Genomic DNA, 22,286 nt, shown 5'->3' with positions numbered 1-22,286 from the left:
TGTCGCTCCTTTGCTTTGGCTATGTTGCTGTCAGGTGGAGCATACGTTGCTCATTTACTTTGGGTTTATTGCTGTCGGTTTTAAAAGCTCATACATGAGCTTGTGTTGCCTCGGATTGTGCTATTTTGTTGATGTCTGCTTGAGCTTTTGCAGCTCCTTTGCTTTGGGTTTATTGCCTTCAGGTTTTGAGCTTTTGTCGCTCCTTTGCTTTGGCTATGTTGTTGTCGGTGGAGCATACGTTGCTCATTTACTTTGGGTTTATTGCTATCGGTTTTGAAGCTCATACATGAGCTTGTGTTGCCTCGGATTGTGCGGTTTGAATATTGTCAAACGGATAAGAATAATTATGCTATACTAGCCGTTGGAACTCACCCTTTATCCTAAAATTTTCTCATTCCAAACCAAACTAAAGATTAGGAATTGGAGGGTTTCTATAAAGTTGAATTTCATCTTTTCATGTTACAAAACAAACATAGAAAGAAAAAAAAAAGAATTCCATGAATCTATAAACTTGTCTTAAATTTTTTTATAGAATAGGTAAGAATCCATAAAAAAAAACTGTATTCCTAATTCTATTCTTGCCCACTAGTGAACCAAACACCCTCTAAATAGATACAATCCACTCAGATGTCTCAAGGAGTTGCACAAAAAGTTATTCTCTGGGAAAACGCTTCTCAATGATAAATTTGGTAACTTCATTCTCTGAAAACTCTGATGCAAACTAAAGAATATAAGAATCCTATCTGTAATTTTAACCATAAAGATAAAAGCTAAACTTACCAAACCAACTCTCTATCCACCCATGAACGGCATAGATAGATTCCCCATTCCATGCGAGGTTCTGATAATATCTAGCTCTAAATTATTATATTGTCGTTAGAGTAATTGATACAACAAAGAGAGAGTATGACAGAAGTAGGAAGGCTGAAGGCATGGAAGAAAGCCGTAACATATCACACGATCAACTACTCATCATACATTCATATTACATAGATTATTAAAGTCCCAGCTCACGGCACAAATATATCAAGATAAAGCCATCAACCCCAGTACAAACTATAGCTAGCGCTCACTAAGATTTACTAATAGTACGTAGCGTGCAAATACAAGAGTAGTAATTAATTTAAGTTAACTAAAAAATTTAAGATGGGAGGTATAATAGTTCAAGGGCATTTCGGGGTCTTCTTGGAGCTGAGCAGGTCCCTGTAGCAAGGGCAAGCATCCTTGTTCCCGTAAGTCCCTGGGGGCACACAGTGGCATTTCTCACAGCAAATCCCACAGAAGTAGAGGCACCTCTTTTGGACCCCAGCCTTTGAGCACCTCACCTTGCACTTCGAGTCACAGAACGCTGCATATCCACCCAAAAAAAAAAAAAAAAAAAACCCAGCCAATAAATAACAATTTAACTAATTACAGATCCCATCCATTTACAAAGATGAGGGAAGTTTTGAATTAAAATGTAGGACAAATTTTTAAAACAGTCCTCTTTGGATTTTTAATTACAAAAAATGACTCATTTCCAACTTATTTTCAGAAACCCACATCGTTTTAGTCTCAGCGCTAAAACCAGGTCGGTTTCTGGAAAAAAAATTTCCGAAACTTCACGGGGTTGAACTCCTATGAAGTTTAGTAAGCTTTACTAAACTTCACCGTGAAGTTTCGAATTTTTTTTCTTCAGAAACCGACCTGGTTTCAGCGCTGAGGCTGAAACCATGTAGGTTTCTGAAAATAAGTTGCAAATGAGTCTTTTTTGCGATTATTATTGTAAAGGGGTTTGTTTGAAAATTTGTCCTTAAAATGTATCTCCTTCGCTTCTCTTGAATTTTTTTTTCTAGATATATGTTTTGAGGAGGCTAAACGGAAATTGTAAAATTAAATTAGCAATAAATAAAACATTTTATATATACTGATGTATGTACGCTAAAAAAATCCTTGCATATTAATTAATTAGTGCTAAATCTAGTAAAACGTTATTACCTGAGCCAGCCATAGTAACTTGGAGAAAAGAGGAAGTGAAGAGAAGGAGAAGAATAGCCAAGGTGGCAGTGAGGGGCTTCATCCTTAAATTCCCCAACAAATTATTTCAGACAAAATGTTTCTGCGAGTAGAGAATTTTAACAATGAGAAGGCAATGAAGGGTCGGATGGGCTTGGGCTGGGTATTTATAGCGTGAGATTTGAGTGGGTTATGGGCTGGCATCTTCACCTACCCGCTTGCACGGGGTGGCGGGTGGGCGGAAAGCGCCTGCATGCATGCATTGCATTTCCTTTTTTGGGCATTGGGTTTGGAGCCAGCTGTCACGTGACATTGTTCTCTCTGTCTTTTTTTTTCCTACGCGCTTTCTCATCGCAACACTGCAAAAAGTTGGCAAAGTAAAACTTTGACAAACTTTCTTATTGAACCAGTAGTTTTACTTGACGGATTACTAGTTAGCAAAAGGGAATTTTTTTTAAAAAGATATTTTTTTGCTAAATAATTAGTAAAATCGATTATTTTTTTTATTATTTAGTAAAATCGATCTCTTTTTAGCCAACAGACTAAAAAAATATCGATTTTAAAAAAACAGCATGCTCGAAACATAGGACTAGTAGTCTCATATGTTTAGTCGTCATTAATTGGCGACTAATCACGTCACAAAAATCTACGAGACTACTAGTCCCGTAGATTTCGGTTATGTTATAAGTCAAATAAGCATAACTATACCCCATTTATGTGGCTCAAAATGGAGAGACACAAAAATGCAAAAAAGTCCAGAGGATAGAATATCTCAATTGAAGCCTTGGAGAAGACACGACTGAGCTCGCTCTTGGTCTTTCCTCTAGCAACACAGAGGGGAATTTTGATGGCTGCTGCCGACATCTGTCGCCTGTCAAAGGGCCTCTTCGTCTACTCCTAGCACGGAAACTCGCGGTTAGGAGGAAGAAGGACGAAGGTCTCTTGTTCCTTTCAGCAGTGGAGCTCTATTGCTCCCTTTTCATTCATCGATGGCTCTTGCAGTCGCTTGTGTTCTGCGAACTGTTGATTTGTATATATATTTGGTGTATCATAATTAGGAGATATCCTACCTTATCTAGGACTTACCTAACATATCTTCTTACCAGATTTAGGAATCATACCAAGTTTAGGAATGAAAACTTTGTTATATGTACACGGAACACTTTTGTACAGATATCAAAAATTAGAATTCAATTCCAATCTTTCTGTTTTTCTTCATGGTATCAGAGCGAGGTTTCAAAATCTGAAACCCTAGCCACCCCATAACCGTCACCTCCTCCCTTGCATATTCAGGCCGCCGCTGGCTATTCTTTAACGTCGTTGCCGGTTAACCCTCTTGTTCTTAGGATCAAATCGATCTCCTTCATGGCCACTGAAGCGACAAAGAAGATGATAGACCCGTCATCACCTTTTTATTTGCATCCATTCGACAATCCAGGTGCGTCTGTGACGACGTGCCTCTTGAACGGGGACAATTATGATATGTGGGAGAAAGCAATGGTAAATGCGCTGAAGGTGAAGAATAAATTAGGGTTCATCAATGGAACCTTGATAAAACCTGATGAAGATACACCAAAGGCAAGCAAGTGGGAGGCTTGCAACTCGATGTTGATATCATGGATTTTCAATTCGATTGAGAAGTCCATTCAGCTGAATGTCGTGTATTTGGAGACTACGAAGGAAGTCTGGGATGACCTAAGAGATCGTTACTCAATTGGGAACACGCCACGAATCCATGAATTGAAGAGCGAGATTGCTTCATTACGACAGCAAGGGACGTCCTTCATGGTGTATTACACAAAATTAAAAGGGATGTGGGACAAGTTGAGTAGCTACTCGAAGGTCCTAACTTGCACATGTGGAGCGGCGCATGAGTTTCTTCGAGAGAAAGAGGAGGAGAAATTGCACCAATCCTCATAGGACTAGATGACACACCTTTTGGGACAATCCGGTTCAAATCCTCAGTATGAGCCTTTGCCAACCATGAACAGAGCCTATGCCTTAATCACACGAGAGGAGCGACACCGAACTATTGTGTGTGGTCAAGAGGAGAGAGTCGAGGCGGTCGCCGTGGTAGTGCAAACCGCAGCAAGGGGAAGAGGGTCTCCTCTGCATGAGCAACGACTATGCGGTGGAGCCGACCCTTTGTTTGGGCCACGACAACGTGGTGGAGCCAAGAAGAGCTGCTCGCATTGTAACAAGCCTGGACATAAAGTTTCAGACTATTTCGAGTTGAATGGGTATCCGGCTTGCTACAAAGCCAAGAAGGGACATGAGCAGACCAACTCAGTCGGAGGCCGAGGTCATCAAGGACGTGGGCAAGTCAACGCAATAGCTACGGCACCTTCGGTCAAAGGAAGAGGTAGTTCTGCCATCCCCGGTCTTTCTCATGAGCAGTTTCACCGACTCTCCTTGATCATTCTGGTGAAGGCTTGGGGAGGCTCTCTAGTAAGGATCTTGGAAACCCCACTTGGATACTTGACAGCGGAGCATCAAACCATATGACCGGTAAGAGAGACTTACCGAGTGATCTCAGGGAAACAACTCCGATGTTGGTTTTCTTACCTAATGGGGCCAAAACGATGTTTTAAGTCCGGATATGATGCTGATTGATGTTCTTTACGTGCGAAATTTAGCTTGCAATTTGATTTCCATACATCAATTAATTTCTGCAATAAATTGTCAAATCATGTTTAGTAATGAGCTTTGTGTAATACAGGACCGTACCTCGATGATGCCAATTGGAGCGAGTGAGATTCGAGGGGGGGGGGGGTTACGGGTTTACTACTACAAACATGTCAAGACACATTCAACGATGAAGGCAGAGAAGTTGGACTCAAATACGGTCTAGCATCAGTGATTGGGACATCAATCTAGTCAACACCTTTCTTTTATGGACAAATTTTTAAAAGCACCCACTTTTAATAATTAAATATCAAAAAACGACCATTTGAAATGAAGGGTACGGGACTAGTAGTCCCGTACACTTCGTTAAATCACAATAACAGCAAAACCGACTCGTTTTCTAAAAAAAGGGTCGGTTTTGCTAATTTTTCCCAAAGGGTCATTTTTGCTATTTAAATATTAAAAACGGGTGTTTTTAAAAATTTGTCCTTCTTTTATTCCAGATATTGGTCATCCTAATTTTAAGAACAATGTTATTTGTGATACTTGTTATAGAGCAAAACAGACGCGTTCTCCTTTTCCTTTAAGTAATAGTAATGCAGTTGATTGCTTTGAATTGATTCATTGTGATTTATAGGGACCGTATCGGAAACCTTCTTCGCGTGGTGCATATTATTTCCTTACTTTTGTAGATGATTACAGCCGAGGGGTCTGGATATATTTGATGAGGGAGAAAAGTGAGGCTAGTAAGCTACTCAAGGAGTTTTGTAAACTTGTTAATACACAATTTGGAAAAACTGTGAAAAGAGTTCGGCTTGATAACTGTTTGGAATTCGAGGGGCCAATGCGAGAATTCTATAAGAAAAATGGCATGAAACATGAAACCAATTGCACGGACACGCCACAACAAAATGGAAGAGTCGAGTGTAAACATAGACACATCCTAGAGGTGAGTAGAGCATTATGTTTTCAGGCCTCATAGCCAATCAAATTTTGGGGTGAGTGTATTTTGACAACGACTTACTTGATTAACCGAACGCCTACTATTAAATTGCACAAAAGGTCACCACATGAGATTTTGTTTGGCACAAAACCATCATATGAGCACATTAAGGTGCTTAGATGTTTGTGTTACGCACATAACAATTCTAGGCAGAAGGACAAGTTTGGTTCTCGAAGTCGGCAGTGCGTGTTTGTAGGATATCCTCATGGCAAGAAAGGTTGGAAGTTACACATTAAGGTGCTTGGATGTTTGTGTTACGTACATAACAATTCTAGGCAGAAGGACAAGTTTGGTTCTTGAAGTCGGCGGTGCGTGTTTGTAGGATATCCTCATGGTAAGAAAGGTTGGAAGTTATACGACCTTGAACAAAAAACTTTTTTGTACTCTCGGGACGTGTCTTTTCATGAGGATGTTTTCCTATTTTCTTATGACAAAGAAAACATCACTCGAGACTTTCGCGAAATTCCCATAAGATGGGAGGAACTGTTCGAGGAAATAGAGGAAAGTATTGAGATTGTGAATGAGATAGAAGTGCAGAATATAGGTCAAGATGATGAGCTTGAATCAAGGGGCAGTCTGAGTGCATCCCACGAAATTGTAGTTCGAGGTGAAGGATATATTGATATGCCATGATAAGCGACTCGACAACTAGCCCGACTTGATGATTATGTGCTTTACTCCATTATTACGGGGCCGTCAAAAGATCTGGAGGAGGATCTGGTGGAAAACCAGGAAACTAGTAGTCACATTTACCCCCCTTCGAAGCTACCGCGACATGAAAGCTCCTCAGGTACACCTTATCCCTTAGAAAATTATGTAACATTTGATAATTTATCTCAGAAACATCAGAAATTCTTGGTAGCTATCACTTTGAAGGTGGAACCAAGAAGTTATGCAGAGGCCATCAAAGAAGAACAATGGCGAGAGGCAATGGCCAAGGAGATTGCTGCATTAGAGGCTAATCGAACGTGTACTCTGGAGAAATTGCCCGAAGGGAAGAAACCCATTGACTGCAAATGGGTTTCAAAATCAAGTATGAGCAGATGGTACCATGGAGCGGTACAAGGTGCGACTTGTGGCGAAAGGGTTCACATAGGTCAAAGGTCTTGATTTTCACGAGACATTCGCGCTAGTTGCCAAGCTTGTCTCAGTCCGAGTCTTCTTGTTACTGGTTGTAGCACGAGGATGGGAGTTGCACCAAATGGATGTGAATAATACGTTTTTACATGATGATTTGAATGAAGAGGTCTATATGAAGCTTCCTCCAGGTTTTAAAATTGATCGTGACAATCGATTTTGTCGACTTCACAAGTCCATATATGGGTTACGTCAAGCATCTCACAACTAGTTCAACAAATTGACGACGACACTCAATAGATATGGTTTTTTCAGCCCTTAGCCGATTATTCCATGTTTACCTTTCATAGAAATGGAGTCTTTATGAGACTTCTAATATACGTGGATGATATCATCTTGGCTGAGAATAATTCTGAGGCTTGTGAGAAGTTCAAAGTTTACTTGAATGAATGTTTCCACATAAAGGATTTGGGGCCGTTAAAGTTCTTTCTTGGCATCGAAGTAGCAAGATCATCACAAGGATTATTCTCGTGCTAAAGAAAATATGCATTAGATACTCTAGTCGAAACCGGCTTGCTTGGAGGAAAGCCTGTTGAAACACCAATAGAACAAGACCAAAAACTTGTTTTGGCTGAGGGGGAGGAAGCTGATGATGGTGCGGCCTACAGGCGTCTCGTGGGATGTTTGATTTATTTAACAATTACACGTACTGAGATTTTATATTCAGTGCATGTTCTTTCACAGTTTGCGTAGGCGCCAAGCAAGGAACATTTTGAGGCTGCATTGCATGCTATACTCTACCTTAAGAGCAGACAAGGTCAGGGAATTTTGTTGCGAGCTAATAACAACTTGAGATTGCGTGCATATTGTGATTCAGATTGGGCAAGCTATCCTATTATGCGGAGATTGGTCACTGGTTATTTTATTATGCTCGGACAGTCACCAGTGTCGTGGAAAACAAAAAAGCAAAGCACAGTCTCGAGATAATCAGCAGAGGTTGAATATCGAGCCATGGCATCCACGGTTAGTGAGCTTGTATTGCTGAAGTCTCTATTGACTTCCCTTTTGGTGGACCATCGTAAACCGATGAAGTTGTTTTGTGACAGTCAATCTGCTATCCACATTGTGGCTAATCCAGTTTTTCATGAGCGGACCAAACATATTAAAATTGACTGTCACTAGATTCACGAGCTGATTCAAACAGGAAACATCGTCACAACTCATTTACATTCTCAATTCCAACCAGCAAATACTTTTACAAAGGCGCTAGCGAGGCCACAATTTCAATTTTTGTTAGGCAAGTTGGGCATCCACGATGTACATGCGCCAACTTGAGGGGGAGTGTTGATTTGTATATATATTTGGTGTATCATAATTAGGAGATATCCTACATTATCTAGGACTTACCTAACATATCTTCTTACCAGGTTTAGGAATCATACCAAGTTTAGGAATGAAAACGTTGTTATATGTACCTGGAACACTTTTGTACAGATATCAAAAATTAGAATTCAATTCCAATCTTTCTATTTTTCTTCTCGAACTGCCCTCAACCTGTTTGTTAAAATGCCACAATGGCAGCAGCTGCTGGAACTGAAGTCTCCATGGATGCTGGCCAAGACCGGCTGATGAAGGCACCAAAATCATATTTTTTTGGGTATTGTTGGGTTGAATACTTGAACTTGGATAGAGTACGCTATTTACATTTCAATCGCAAGCTTTTTTTAAATACAAGCAATGGGCTTGTGAGCCTCAACCGTGTTAATGGGAACTAGAAAAAAGAATCCTAGAATTTGTTGAGGAAGAAGTATGAGGAGTTGAGAAGACATTTCGCAATAGACCTGAAATCTACGGGACTAGTAGTCCCGTAGATTTTTGTGGCGTGATTAGTCCTTAATTAATGACGACTAAACATACGGGACTACTAGTATGTTTAGTAGTCCATTGTTGGTTTACAATCCCAAATTTTCCTTCGAAATCTATATATTTATGTATACTTTTATCTTATATTAATAAAGTAATAGGCTATTTGCATGCTTTCCATTCCTAGGTAATTTTCAAAGCATAATATTCTGCTCTATTATATATATAGTAAACCAACAATGGGCAACGATAAAATTGAAGAAAAACGGGCATTCATACATTTTTTGGGAAAAGACAAGTGACTATTTGATAATTTTAAGGGTTACATGTCATTCCAAAGTTTCTCCCTCCCTCCCCCCCTCCCTCTCTCTCTCTCTCTCTCTCTCTCTCTCTCTCTCTCTCTCTCTCTCTCTTGTTGGGAAATTAACAGTACAAAAAGACCTTTCCCATCTTTGTGATGAGATGAGAACAAAAAATAGAAGATAAAATAGAGAAATAGAGAGATTGCACACATGAGATTTACCGAGGTTCAGCTCAAATTGATCCTACGACCTCACCCGCCCCTTCTTCACTGTTTCTACTATAATCAAATAAAAGCTTACAAGGGGTCTTCTCTCAAGTTGGTATAACTTTAGGATCACTTTCTTTCAAAACTCACTTAAGGATTACAACTTTCTCTCAAAACTCACTTGAGGATTACATATTGTATGTGGTTCTTCTTCTTGCTTCTTCCTTTCAACCTTCACCATCTCCCTTCTATTTATAGGAGGATATGCCTCTTGGGTACACCACATTCATTACATGGGGAAGTCCAAAGACTAGCCCTTCCTTTTTTCCAATGCATGGGGAAAGACAATCTATCAATGTATGCATATAGTTAACCACAAAGTCTCCATGGATTAAATCCATATTAATTCATCATGGGGATGGACCCCGGTTGACATCAATCTCTCCCTTCATCCTTATGAGGAGAAAATTTTCAAACAGTAGTCATACCTGTCTTTCTTCGGCAGAAGTCATGCTTCTCTTTTGGTAGAGGCTCCGTCATCATGTTAGACGGATCTTGACTTGTATCAATCTTCTTAATATGCAAAAGACGATTCTCCAAAGCATCCCGGATTCAATGAAAGCGTACGTCGATATGTTTTGTCCTTGAGTGATAGGTAGTATTTTTACTCAAGTCGATGGCGCTCTAACTGTCACAGTATAGAGTGTACTTCTCTTGCTTGAGAGATAGCTCCTTCAGAAAATTCTTCATCCACAAGAGCTCCTTGCTGGCTTCTGTAGCGGCGATATACTCAGCTTCTGTGGTGGATAGAGCGATACACTTTTACAGCTTTGATTGCCATGATACGGCTCCTCCTGCAAAGGTAAATAAGTATCCTGATGTGGACTTTCTTTTGTCCAAGTCACCAGCCATATCAGAATTAGTGTAGCCTTCCAAGATAGGTTTTCCATCTCCAAAACATAAAGAATATTTAGAGGTTCCTCTAAGATATCTTAGGATCTACTTTATTGCTTCCTAATGTTCTTTACCAGGATTGGCAAGATAACGACTTACCACTCCAACTGCATGTGCTATGTCGGGTCTTGTACAAACCATGGAGTACATCAAAATTCCGATGGCTGAGGCAAATGGAATGCTCTTCATCTCCTCATTCTCCTTCTCACTTGAAGGACTTTGTTGTGTACTTAGCTTAAAATGAGCTGCTAGCAGTGTGCTGATTGTCTTAGAGTTCAACATATTGAACCTCTCCAGAACACGTTCAATGTATCTTTCTTGTGATAGCCACAACTTTCTCGTACTTCTGTCTCGAGAAATATTTATTCTCAATATATATTGTGCTGCTCCTAAGTCCTTCATGTCAAAGGACTTGCTCAGCTCTTTCTTCAACCTATCAATTTTAGACCTATCTTTTCCAACAACAAGCATATCATCAACATATAGAGAGAGAATAATGAAATCATCATCCGAAAACTTTTGGACATAAACACAATGATCTGCAGATATTCTTTTATACCCATGGTCAAGCATAAAAGAATCAAACTTTTTATACCATTGTCGCAGTGCCTGCTTGAGTCCGTACAAGCTCTTCTTCAATTTACAAACCAAGTGTTCTTTGTCATTTACCTTAAAACCCTTTGGCTGCTTCATATAGATTTTTTCTATCAAATCACTATGGAGAAATGTTGTTTTCACATCTAACTGCTCAACTTCAAGGTCTTGAGAAGCAGCAAGACCAAGAATAACCCGAATAGAAGATAACTTTACAACAGGTGAAAAAATTTATTCATAGTCAACACATTGCTTCTGACTGAAACCTTTCACCACGAGGCGAGCTTTGTACTTGACTTGGCCATTTCCTTCATTCTTGATTTTTAACACCCATTTGGTCTTCAAGGCTTTTCTGTTCTTAGGTAACTCAACCAAGTCATAAGTGTGGTTCTTATACAAAGAATTCATCTCCTCTTGCATAGCTTTCTTCCATTTTGCATGATCATCATGAACTTATGCTTCATGGAAACTTTTCGGTTCACCTGCATCTGTTATCATAGTATACTCTGAAGTAGAGTATCTAGTTGAGGGTTGTTGTTCTCTCTCTGACCGTCTCAACTGAGGTACTTGTGAGTGATCCATATATGGTGGCTCTGCATGTTCATGCTCCCCCTGATCAAAACCTGGGGAACCTGCAATTTCTTCTTCTTCCTGCATATCTTGAAAATCATTATTTTCTAACAAAGGAGAAGGAAAAACAACTGGTGTAGAGATTGGATCTGGGATGATATGAGTGTTTTGTGGCTCCTCTTCTTTTTCAAAATCTGCAAATGTTTTATCTTCACAAAAAACAACATCACTGCTCCTCACAATTTTCTTATTTTTAGGATCTTACAACCTATATCCTAATTCATCATTTCCATATCCTAGGAAGATGCATGGAATAGCTTTATCATCAAGCTTTGTTCTTTTCTCGTTAGGTACATGTACAAATGCCTTGCACCCGAACACCCGCAAGTGAGAATATGAAATATCCTTTCCACTCCAAACTCTTTTAGGAATATCTCCATCCAAGGAAACTAAGGCGGGACATGTTTATCAAGTAGTAGGCTATTCGCGCTGCTTCTCCCCAAAATATTTTTGGTAATTTAGCTAAGGATAGCATACTCCTTATCCTTTTGACAGTTGTGCGGTTTATCCTTTCTCAAATCTCATTGTGTTGTGATGTGTGTGGATCAGTCTTTTGGTGTCTAATGTCATAAAAAGAACAATAGTCTTCAAATATCCTTGAAGTATACTCACCACCATTATCAGTGTGAATACACTTCAAGAGCTTTCCTGTTTTTCTTTCAACTTTGGTATGAAAGTCTTTGAAAACTTCAAAGACTTGATCTTTGGTTTTTATGACATACACCCACACCTTTCTAGATACATCATCTATGAAGGTCATAAAGTATGAGGCATCACTAAAAGTTTTTCATTTATGGGTCCGCATACATCCGAATAAACTAAGTCCAATATGCCAGTTTTTTTGTTATAATTTTTAATAAAAGCTACTCAGTGTTGTTTCCCAATCAAGTAGTGATCACAGTGGGATAGTGTTGTACCTTGCATGGATGGAAGTAGTTGTCTCTTTGCGAGAGTTTGTAGCCCTTTCTCGCTCATGTGGCCAAGCAGTTTGTGCCACAAATCCATATAGGTACCTTCCACTGTTCCTAGTTTATCATTCTCTAAGTGAAATTGAGTCTTATAGAGAGTGCAACACTTCTTTCCTCTCGCTAGTACAAGTGACCCTTTGGTAAGCTTCCAACATCCTTTACCAAAGTTGCTCGTGTATCCTTCTTCATCAAGCTTACCGGTGGAGAGAAGATTAAGACGAAGATCGGGCACAAATCTAACATCTTTTAGAACCATCTTTGTTCCAAGGTTAGTAGTAACACAAATATTTCCAATGCCAAGAATTTGAGAAGAGTTTTTGTTACCCATTTTTACCGTTCCAAGATTACATTCACGAAGCGAAGTGAAATAGTCCTTCCGGGGAGTAGCATGTTAGGGGGCACCAGAATCAATCACCCATTCTGAGTCTTGGCAAGTGAGATTTGTACAGTCTTCTTCACATGCTGAGAAAAGCACAATTTCATTATCACTGACAACAACTGCACTTTCATTCATTTCTTGTTTTTCATTGGTCTTTCCTTTCTTTTGTTCTCGCTTGAGCTTGCGGCATTCCCGTTTTATGTGTCCATTCTTCCTGCAGTGATAGCAACTACTGTCCTTTCTAGTCTTTGATTTTCCTCTTGACTTGTCTCGATTCTGAGGCTGTCGATATTTGCTCCCCCCTGTTCTTGGTAACAAGAGCATGAGAATGGGAGGATCCATATGACTTTCTTCGTATTTCTTCATTCAAGAGGCTGCTTGTAACTTGGTTCATGGATACAACTCCATCAGGTGCAGATCTCTTTTTATAAGGTCTATTAGCAACTCCAAAAAAATAAAACTTGGGAGACGTTCCAAAATAATCAATAGCTCATCTTGATTTTTTAGGGCCCAAGTTGGATATAAGGTCTGTTGTTGGTTGCTGTAGTTTATAAACAGGAGAAGGGAGTGATGATGAGGGATATGTAAAATTTTATGAACTCTATTTAGAGATCTAGGAGTGTTGCTCTTAATTGAGAAGATATTTCAAAATTATATACTTTAGTTTGTAATAAATAAAAAAGTTTAAATTTTATTATTCTTCTCTTCTGGTAATGAAGATTTATTTCACAAATGGTCAACCCCTTGCAATTTAAGTTTTCATCGTTCCTATTTTATTTTCTTGCTTTTATTTTCTTAGAATTGCATATTTAGGATTATATTGATATATAAAATTTTATAAACTCTATTTGGAGATCTTGGAGGGTTATTCTTAATTGAAAAGAGCTTCTAAAATTATAAACTTTAATTTGTAAAAAATAAAAAATTTAAATTTTTTTCTTCTCTTTTGGTAATTGAAAATTTGTTTCACAAGGGGTCAAACCCTTACAATTTAAGTTTTCATCGTTTCTCTTTTATTTTATTTTTTTGCTTTAGTTTTCTTAGAATTGCATATTTAGGATTATATTGATATATAAAATTTTATAAACTCTATTTGGAGATCTTGGGGGGCTATAAATTTTAATTTGTAACAAATAAAAAATTTAATTTTTTTCTTCTCTTTTGGTAATGAATATGTGTTTCACATGGGGTCAACCCCTTACAATTGAAGTTTTCATCTTTTCTCTTTTATTTTTTTGCTTTTATTTTCTTAGAATTGCTTGTTTAGGATTTTATTTCTTATTTTTATTTCATTCTTTATAGTGTAGATCTCTTTTTATGCTTTGTAGTTTAGATTTTTATTTCTTAATTTTATTTTATGCTTTATAGCATAGATTATTATTTTTCTACTTTTTATTCTCGCTTTGTAAATTACATTTATATTCTTTCATGCTTTGTAGGTTAGATTTTAACTTTTTACTTCTAATTGCTTAAGGAGTCTTTGGATTAGATGAAATTAGTTTAATTTATTTTTGAATTTTGAATTTCTTTTTTTATGCTTAAAATGATTAGGTTTAAGATAGTCAACTAGAGAATTAATTGTTATAAAAATTATTTGATAGGCTATACTCATCTTAAATAGTTTAATAGTTAATTTTTTAATTCTAGAATTACTATTTGGTTGTTTATTTCTTTTCATGAATGGTAATATCGCTTGAATATGTTTTGATAGATTATGCTTATTTTGAGTAACTTGATAGTGTATTCTTAAGATTTTGAAATAATATGAGAATTAAAATAAAGTAGTTCTTAAATCTAAATTGTAATTAACTAGTAGATTCAATCCTAGATTCCTAGTTTTATCATTTGATTTCCTCCATCTCTTTATTTGCTTCTTCTTTTGGTTTTGTTCTCTTTTTGATTTCTTTCCTCTTTCTTTTATTGTTTCTTCTTGTTCTAGTCATTTTTATTTGCTGCCTTCACCCAAATCACACTCTATTCTCTCTCTCACTCTCCCCCCCGACCCCTCCCTCCCTCCCTCTCTCTCTCTCTCTCTCACTCTCTCTCTCTCTCTCTCTCTCTCTCTCTCTCTCCTTACTCATTTCAAGAGCCACATTAGGAATTTCTTTCTAATACACTCCTTTCTCGTGAGATCAACGTTTCTATATACTATAACTTGATTGTACTGCACTTCTAACCTTTTATTTAGAATTGCATCAATTATTATGTATGATTCGGACATGTGAGATGTGGTGGTTGGCCTTAACCATCAGGAATAAAGATTACATGGGTGTATATCATAAGTGCATATTATGACATGCGTAGTACTAGACCACATTTGAACTTTCTAGGATGAGTCATCTAAGAGATAGAGAATGAATTGTTACATTGTTCCTTTGACTTGATATTGTCATTTCTGATTTGATAATTCTGTATGTTTTGCTATGATAGTTAAACTTATTTTACAAGTTCTATACAACCTAAAATGTTACGGTCCTAGATTTTATTTAGGAAAATGATGGATATAGAGATAGAATCTAACATGCTCATTTTGATGAGTTATATTCATATCCCATAAAGCTATTAAATTCCTATGGATAGGTTGTTTTGAAAATTATGTTTTACATTTTATTTTCTCATAAAAATATAATATTTTAATGTTTCAAAATTATTTTTATTTATGTTCATGGAGATTTTAATTTTAAGCATGAGCAAGTAAGTGAATTGTCCTGATACTGGAGTAGACTGAATGTAAGTTAATTTTATTAATGAATATTTAAATTCATATTATGGAAGAACTTTTATGAACAGTTGGTCGGATAGGGATTTAATTGTTAAATTAAAGCTATTAGTTTAATTAATAATTGGTTATCAATATGGGATCTAATTGTGCTCACTAATTTTATTAGAAGAGGTCCACATGCAATTCAATTTCTGTTCTATTTTTAGTTGTTATGGATAGAGGTTTTGACCAACTATGAATTGTTTGATACTAAAATCTATAAGACTAGTCTAATCCTCTATATATAGGGTTCATATATAGCATTATAAAGATACAGAAAAATAAAAAGTTGAGATGCCCCTTTCGATGATGGATGTATTTTAGTTGAAGGTTTTTTCTCTTGAAGAAGCTCTTTCGGTTGATCTTGGAGTAGATTATTATAGAGGATCAGAAAATATTTTAGGTATTTTTCTAAACTTCAATTAATTTTGATTAATATACATGATGTACATATTCTATCATGTTGTATATAATATTTCCAATATGTTTCTTAGGGGCTGTTTGTTTGCGCAAAAAAAGAGAAAAATAGAGGATTTGAAATCTGACAACAGAGCCACATAGGATTTTCATTTCTGCCCATTTCCAATTCTGGAGTTTGGTTCGCTGGGTGATTTAAAGAAATGAGGGGCTGAAATGGGGTGCCACGTTAGTTTTTTAAGAAAACCTATTTCAGAGTATTTGGGGCTGAAATAGATGAGAAATATCACGTCGTTGATTATAATATTGCTCAAAGCACTGTTGAAACGACGACAGGAAGTGAAAAGTGAAAAGCGAAATAATATAATATGTCCCATCACTGAATATTTTAAGAATACCCATTTGATTTCTTAATTTTTGGATGTTGAAACAAACCTAAGAAATGGAAAATAATGTTTTCCAACCTATGATTTCAATATTGTTAGGAGCGAGGGACACACACTTGACCACTGTGGAAGCTAAATCAATCCCGAGAGAAAACAATCGTAGCTTAAGTTTACACCAAACTCAAACCAACTAATACAAGCAATAACGAATACACGAATAAAACAATAAGTAAATTAGACGAGACAACAAATTTACGTGGTTCGGTAAACTTGCATATATCTACGGGAGCCACACAAATAATTTTTTATTTAACCATAAGAAATTACAAAACTTGCTAAGAGAAGATCTCAAACGTGAGGTCTCTCAATTGAAAATCGATTACTGTAGAATTGCTACAGTACCAAGTGTGATTTATTCAACTGAATAAATCACCACTCAATCTTTTCTCAAATCACCACAAATCTTCTTCTTAAATCACCGCCGCTATAAACCCTCTGAGAAATCGCGATAAACCTAGCACCATAAAAATCTCATGAACAGGGTTTCCCTTTTATAGGGAAACCCTTGGGTAGATATGTGATCCAGCTGTCTTCCACCTACGCAGGCAAGCTGCGTTCACAGGTGAGCTCCGTCCACTCTCGAACAGGCAAGGTCTCGAGCAGGCGAGGTCCATGAATGCTTCAGGTGAGCTCTCCACGCCCTTTAAACAGGCGAGCTCCTCGATCTCATCCAGACTCGTGAACTCTACAGGCGAGCTTCTACACTTCCATACAAATGAGCTATCGCCTCCTCGCAGGCGAGCTTAATCCCTCCATGCAGACGACCCCCGCTCTCCCACAGGAGAGCTCTGTGGTGACTCTGCAGGACCTCACCTCCTTCAGGTCCATACTCTTCAATTCTCCACCTCGTCCATCATTTGATAAATCTCAAATTTTGGACGAACACTAAAAGAACATCGCGAACGCAAACCAGGCCAAACTAGCTGCATCATTATATCATGGCTGCCTACGTACCCTTTGACGGGGAACAAGCAAATCGTAGTTTTGCCCATTGCCCTCTTGGGCGGATCAACAAGGGCTGATATGAAGCAAGTCCAAGCAATACTAAAACTTGCTACCTATTATCATATTGGTTAACATGTTTGTTGGATTCACAGTCGTGTGCACTTTCATGAGAGAAATACCACCTTCCTCTATAACATCTCACACAAAATGATACCTGACATCGATATGCTTGGTACAAGCATGATGAACTTGATTCTTAGCCAAATGAATTGCACTCTGACTATGGAACCATAAGTTCACGCAATCCTGCTCAATCCCCAAATTATCTAACAGACCCCACAATCACAATGCTTCCTTCACTCCCTCTGCCATGGCTATGTACTCAGCCTCTGTAGTAGAAAGTACCACTATAGCCTATAACATCGATCACCAACTAACTAGAGCATCATATATTCTGAATACATAACCAGTAGTAGATCACCGTCTGTCTAGATTGCCTGCATAATCTGATTCCATAAACCCATCAATCTGATATATATCTCCACCAAAACATAGACCCGTATCAGCGGTACCCTTCAAGTACCTCAGGACCCATTTCACTGCTTCCTAATATGTCTTTCCCAGATTCGCCATGAACCTACTGACAACACTGATCGTCTGTGAAATATCTGGATGTGTACATACCATTACGTATATTAAACTGTCAACTGCATTAGCATAAGGTACACGCTCTATGTATACCTTCTCTTCTGCTATAGTGGGAGATTGTTTACCTGAGAGCCTGAAGTGTGGAGCTAATGGAGTCACCACCGAATTAGCACTTTGCATCCCAAACCTAGCGATAACCCACTCAATGCAGCCCTTCTGACTCAAGAACAATCGCCAATTTGCCCGCTCTCTTCTAATCTCCATTCCCAGTATTTACTTAGCAACACCCATGTCCTTCATCTTAAACTCTTTACCAAGTTAAGATTTCACAATATCTATCTCCACATTGCTTCTCGAAGCAATAAGCAAGTCATCCACATATAAAAGAAGATAGATATAATCACCTCCATGAAGCTTCCGAATATAGACACAACAATCATAATCGCTTCTGGAGAACCCATGCTTTAGCATAAAGGAGTCAAATCGCTTGTACCACTGTCGAGGAGATTGTTTTAATCCATAAAGTGATTTTCGCAAGCCACATGTCTGATGCTCCTTATCCTCAACCTTGTAACCCTCAAATTGATGCATATAGATTTCCTCATCCAATTCTCCGTGCAAGAAGGTCATTTTGTCATTGAGTTATTCCAGCTCAAGATCACCATGAGCAACAATACTCAATAGCACTCAAGTAGAAGTGTGTTTTACCATCGGAGAAAAGATCTCATTATAATCCACACACTCTCTTTGTGCAAACCCCTTAGCCACTAGCCTAGCCTTGTACCTTGTACCGCTAAGTTTAGAAAGATCCTCCTTTCTCTTGTACACCCACTTACAACTAATAGCTTTCTTCCATACGAGCAATGAGACCACCTCTCATGTATTAGTTCTTCCGGAGAGATTCCATCTCTTCCTCCATCGCAGCCAACCAACTCTCACTATTCCTTTCCCGAATAGCTTCTTTGAAGGTGATCAGCTCATCATCCTCTACTAAGAGTGCATACTCAACCAAATTTACCTGCCCATAGTGCTTCAGATGCTGATCTGACCCCAGCTTCTGAACCTGCTTGTATGCTCGCTTTGGCTTAGTAGAAGCCAAACTATTTTCGAGCTGCTGTTATTCTATTACTTGTACATTTTCTTGCTGAACCTCCATTTAAGCTCATCATCTTCATGATCCTCCTCTTGAACATGATTAGAACCTGGTTGGTCTTTAGGTTCTATTTCAATCATCTGGGACTTAAAAGTCTCAACAGTCCCAACACTACCATTCTTGGATGCCCTGACAATCATGAATTTCTCATCAAAGGTAACATCTTTGCTGATCACGAATTTAGAATCTTTTGTACACCAAAGACGATAGCCTTTTACGCCCTTTGCATACCCTAAAAATATTACCTTCTTAGCCCTCGCGTCAAGCTTTCCCTCGTTGACGTGATAGTAGGTGGTACATCAAAAAATCCTGAGCTTATCATAATCTACATACTTCCCTGACCATACCTGATAGGGGACATCACCATCCAATGTCGAATGTGAGGAACAGTTCACTATGTAACAAGCTGTAACAACCGCTTCTGCCCACCATTCTTTACCCAAACCAACATGTGATCGCATACTCATTGTTTTCTCCCATAATGTATAGCTTAGTCTCTCTGTGACTCCATTCTGTTATGGTGTGGACCTGACTGTCCATTGTCGAGAAATACCCTCCTGATTACAGAACTCCTTGAAAACACCGTATGTATACTCTGTACCGTTATCAGATCTTAATGTCTTTAATTTCTTGTCTGTCTTGTTCTTAACCGTTATTTTCCACTTCTTAAATGTCTCGAATAACTCGTTCTTACGCTTAAGAAAAAAAATCCAAGCATACCTAGAATAGTCGTCTATGAACGAGACAAAATACCTAGAACCACCCTTGGAAGTTGTCTGAACCGGACCCCAAACATCTGTATGCACATAGTCTAATATACCTCTGCTCTTGTGCTCGCTTTTCAAGATCTGGATCCTGTGCGCCTTTCCATACACACAATCCTCATAAAAACCCATGTAAGGTTTCTTCATATTCTTCAGCAAACCCTCCTAACAAAGCAGATCTAGACCCTTCTCTGACATGTGCCCAAGCCTCCTATGTCATAACCGTGTGTGCTCACATGGGTCTCCACCACTTTCTTTGGTTCCAACCGCTGCATCTCTTGTCACCATCATACCCGAGAGAGTATATAGATTATCACGACGAACACCCTTCATCACTACTAGGGAGTCTCGAATAGCCTTCTTCGCTCCGTTCTCTGTAACAATCTTGCAGCCACCGAAGTCCAATGCACCAATTGAGATAAGATTTTTTTCGCAAGTCGGGAACATGCCTCACATCCCTCATGGTTCTGATCACTCCATCATGCATCTTGATTTTTATATCACCTAGCCCCACCATTTTACAAGCATGGTTATTCCCTATCAATACGGTTCCACCATTAATGCTTTTGTAGGTAGTGAGCCACTTCCTATTTGGGCACATGTGGTAAGAGCAGCTTGAATCAAGAATACACTTCCCGAAGATATTCTCACAACCCATGACAACGTAGCATTCCTTTTCGTTCCCTTCCTCTGAAACGTAGCTTGCCTCTTTGTAGCCTTCTCTCCTCTCAATTTTGTTGTTGTTCTTTTTTCTACCTACTCTCCTATTAGGGCAGTCGACCTTAAAATACCCTAGCTCACCGCATTTGAAACATGATTTTCCCGCAAGAGGTCTCGATTTTGATCTAGACTTTCCTCACTTGTCTTTTCTTCGTTTGTTGCCCCTTCCTCTAGCAAACAGTGCATGAGCTTGTTTTTTGTTACCACTAGTGGCCATGTCACTAGTTGCAATTTTCCGAAGATCATTCGTCATAAGCGTCGTTCTAGTCTTATCCATCTTCAAATTGTCACCCACAAGTATCAGTGTTTGAACCAGATTTTCATAGGACTTTGGTAAAGAAAGAAGTAGTAGAAGTACTTGATCCCCATCTTCTACTGTCACATCAATGTCCTTCAAATCCGATATGATCCTATTGAACTTGTTGATATATTCCCAAATTGACGAGCCTTCCTTCGTCTTGCAAGTATACAATTTGGATTTTAAGTAGATTCGATTTGTTAGACTCTTTGTCATGAATGTACTCTCTAACTTTGACCACACGCCCGCAGTCGCTTCCTCTCCATCTACCAAGAAAGCAACGTCCCTCTCAAGGCATAGGATAATCAACGTACGTGCTTCGAGATCTAATTCTTCTCAATCCTCATCTGACATATCTTTGGGCTTCTTTTCTTTTCCTGCTAACACATTGTGCAATTTCTGTGAAATCAACGAATTTTTCATCTCCATCCTCCAATAAGAAAAATCATTCTTCCCATTGAATTTCTCGATCTCATACTTTCCAACTTTAACTGTTTTACTTGTAGACGTTATTTTCCATTTGTATTAATAAATCCGCTTCTCTTAGAAAATTTTAACAAATACCTTGTGTGTACCATACAATAACCAAAGCACCAACTCAGATTAAAAATTCTACCACCACCAATCTGAATAAATGGCTCTGATACCAATTGTTGGGAGTGAGGGACGCCCACTTGACCGCTGCGGAAGCTAAATCAATTTCGAGAGAAAGCAACCGTAGCTTAAGTTTACACCAAACTCAAACCAACCAATACAAGCAATAACGAATACAAAGATAAAACGATAAGTAAATCAGACGAGACAACAAATTTACATGGTTCGACAAACTTGCCTACATCCACGGGAGCCACACAAATAATTTCTTATTTAACCACAAGAAATTACAAAACTTGCTAAGAGAAGATCTTAAACTTGAGGTCTCTCAATTGAAAATCGATTACTGTAGAATTGCTATAGCACCAAGTGTGATTTATTCAACTGAATAAATCACCACTCAGTCTCTTCTCAAATCACCACAAGTCTTCTTCTTAAATCGCCGCCGCTAGAAGTCCTCTGAGAAATCGTGATAAACTCGGCTCCATAAAAATCTCGTGAAGATGGTTTCCCTTTTATAGGGAAACCCTAGGGCAGATATGTGATCCAACTGTCTTCCATCGACGCAGACGAGCTGCGTTCACAGGCGAGCTCCGTCCACTCTCGAACAGGCGAGGTCTCGAGCAAGCGAGGTCCACGAATGCTTAAGCCGAGCTCTCCACGCCCTTTCAACAAGCGAGCTCCTCGATCTCCTCTAGACCCGTGGGCTCTACAGGCGAGCTTCCACGCTTCGACGCAGGTGATCTCTTGCCTCCTTGTAGGCGAGCTCGATCCCTCCACGCAGGCGACCCCCGCTCTCCCGCAGGCGAGTTCCGCGGCACATTTGCTATATCCACTCCCAAACAGTAATTTTGGGAGTTGGATTGCCAAAAATACCCTTTTGTTGCCCTTGTGTTATTAAATACCTTTGTGTTATTAAATGCAACGTAATTAATACTCGATTT

General features: G+C 38.7%; 2 protein-coding genes across 2 annotated transcripts; one reads left to right on the top strand and one right to left on the bottom strand.

Annotated features, from left to right (window-relative positions):
- LOC109822903 (peamaclein-like) lies at window positions 934-2,136 on the bottom strand. The gene is made up of 2 exons (XM_020389171.1): window positions 1,978-2,136; window positions 934-1,348 (listed from the first exon to the last, which is right to left on the bottom strand). The coding sequence occupies exons 1-2, from the start codon at window positions 2,057-2,059 to the stop codon at window positions 1,164-1,166; spliced, it is 267 nt and encodes an 88-aa protein (XP_020244760.1). The 5' UTR covers window positions 2,060-2,136; the 3' UTR covers window positions 934-1,163.
- LOC109821048 lies at window positions 3,361-3,915 on the top strand. The gene has a single exon (XM_020387243.1). It carries the CDS (start codon window positions 3,361-3,363, stop codon window positions 3,913-3,915), a length of 555 nt encoding a protein of 184 aa, XP_020242832.1.

The sequence above is a fragment of the Asparagus officinalis genome, chromosome 8 (genome assembly GCF_001876935.1).
Source record: "Asparagus officinalis chromosome 8, Aspof.V1, whole genome shotgun sequence".
NCBI classification, from domain to species: domain Eukaryota; kingdom Viridiplantae; phylum Streptophyta; class Magnoliopsida; order Asparagales; family Asparagaceae; genus Asparagus; species Asparagus officinalis.
Note: the sequence above shows the minus strand (reverse complement) of the source record. Positions and strands in the feature narration are given on the sequence as shown.

What these genes read in the sequence shown, in the direction of transcription:
- LOC109822903 (XM_020389171.1), bottom strand. Translation starts at nt 2,059, where the DNA reads ATGAAGCCCCTCACTGCCACCTTGGCTATTCTTCTCCTTCTCTTCACT. An exon ending in AGTTACTATGGCTGGCTCAG is followed by an intron (nt 1,349 to 1,977) that starts GTAATAACGTTT and finishes GTGGATATGCAG; the next exon opens with CGTTCTGTGACTCGAAGTGC.
- LOC109821048 (XM_020387243.1), top strand. Translation starts at nt 3,361, where the DNA reads ATGGCCACTGAAGCGACAAAGAAGATGATAGACCCGTCATCACCTTTT.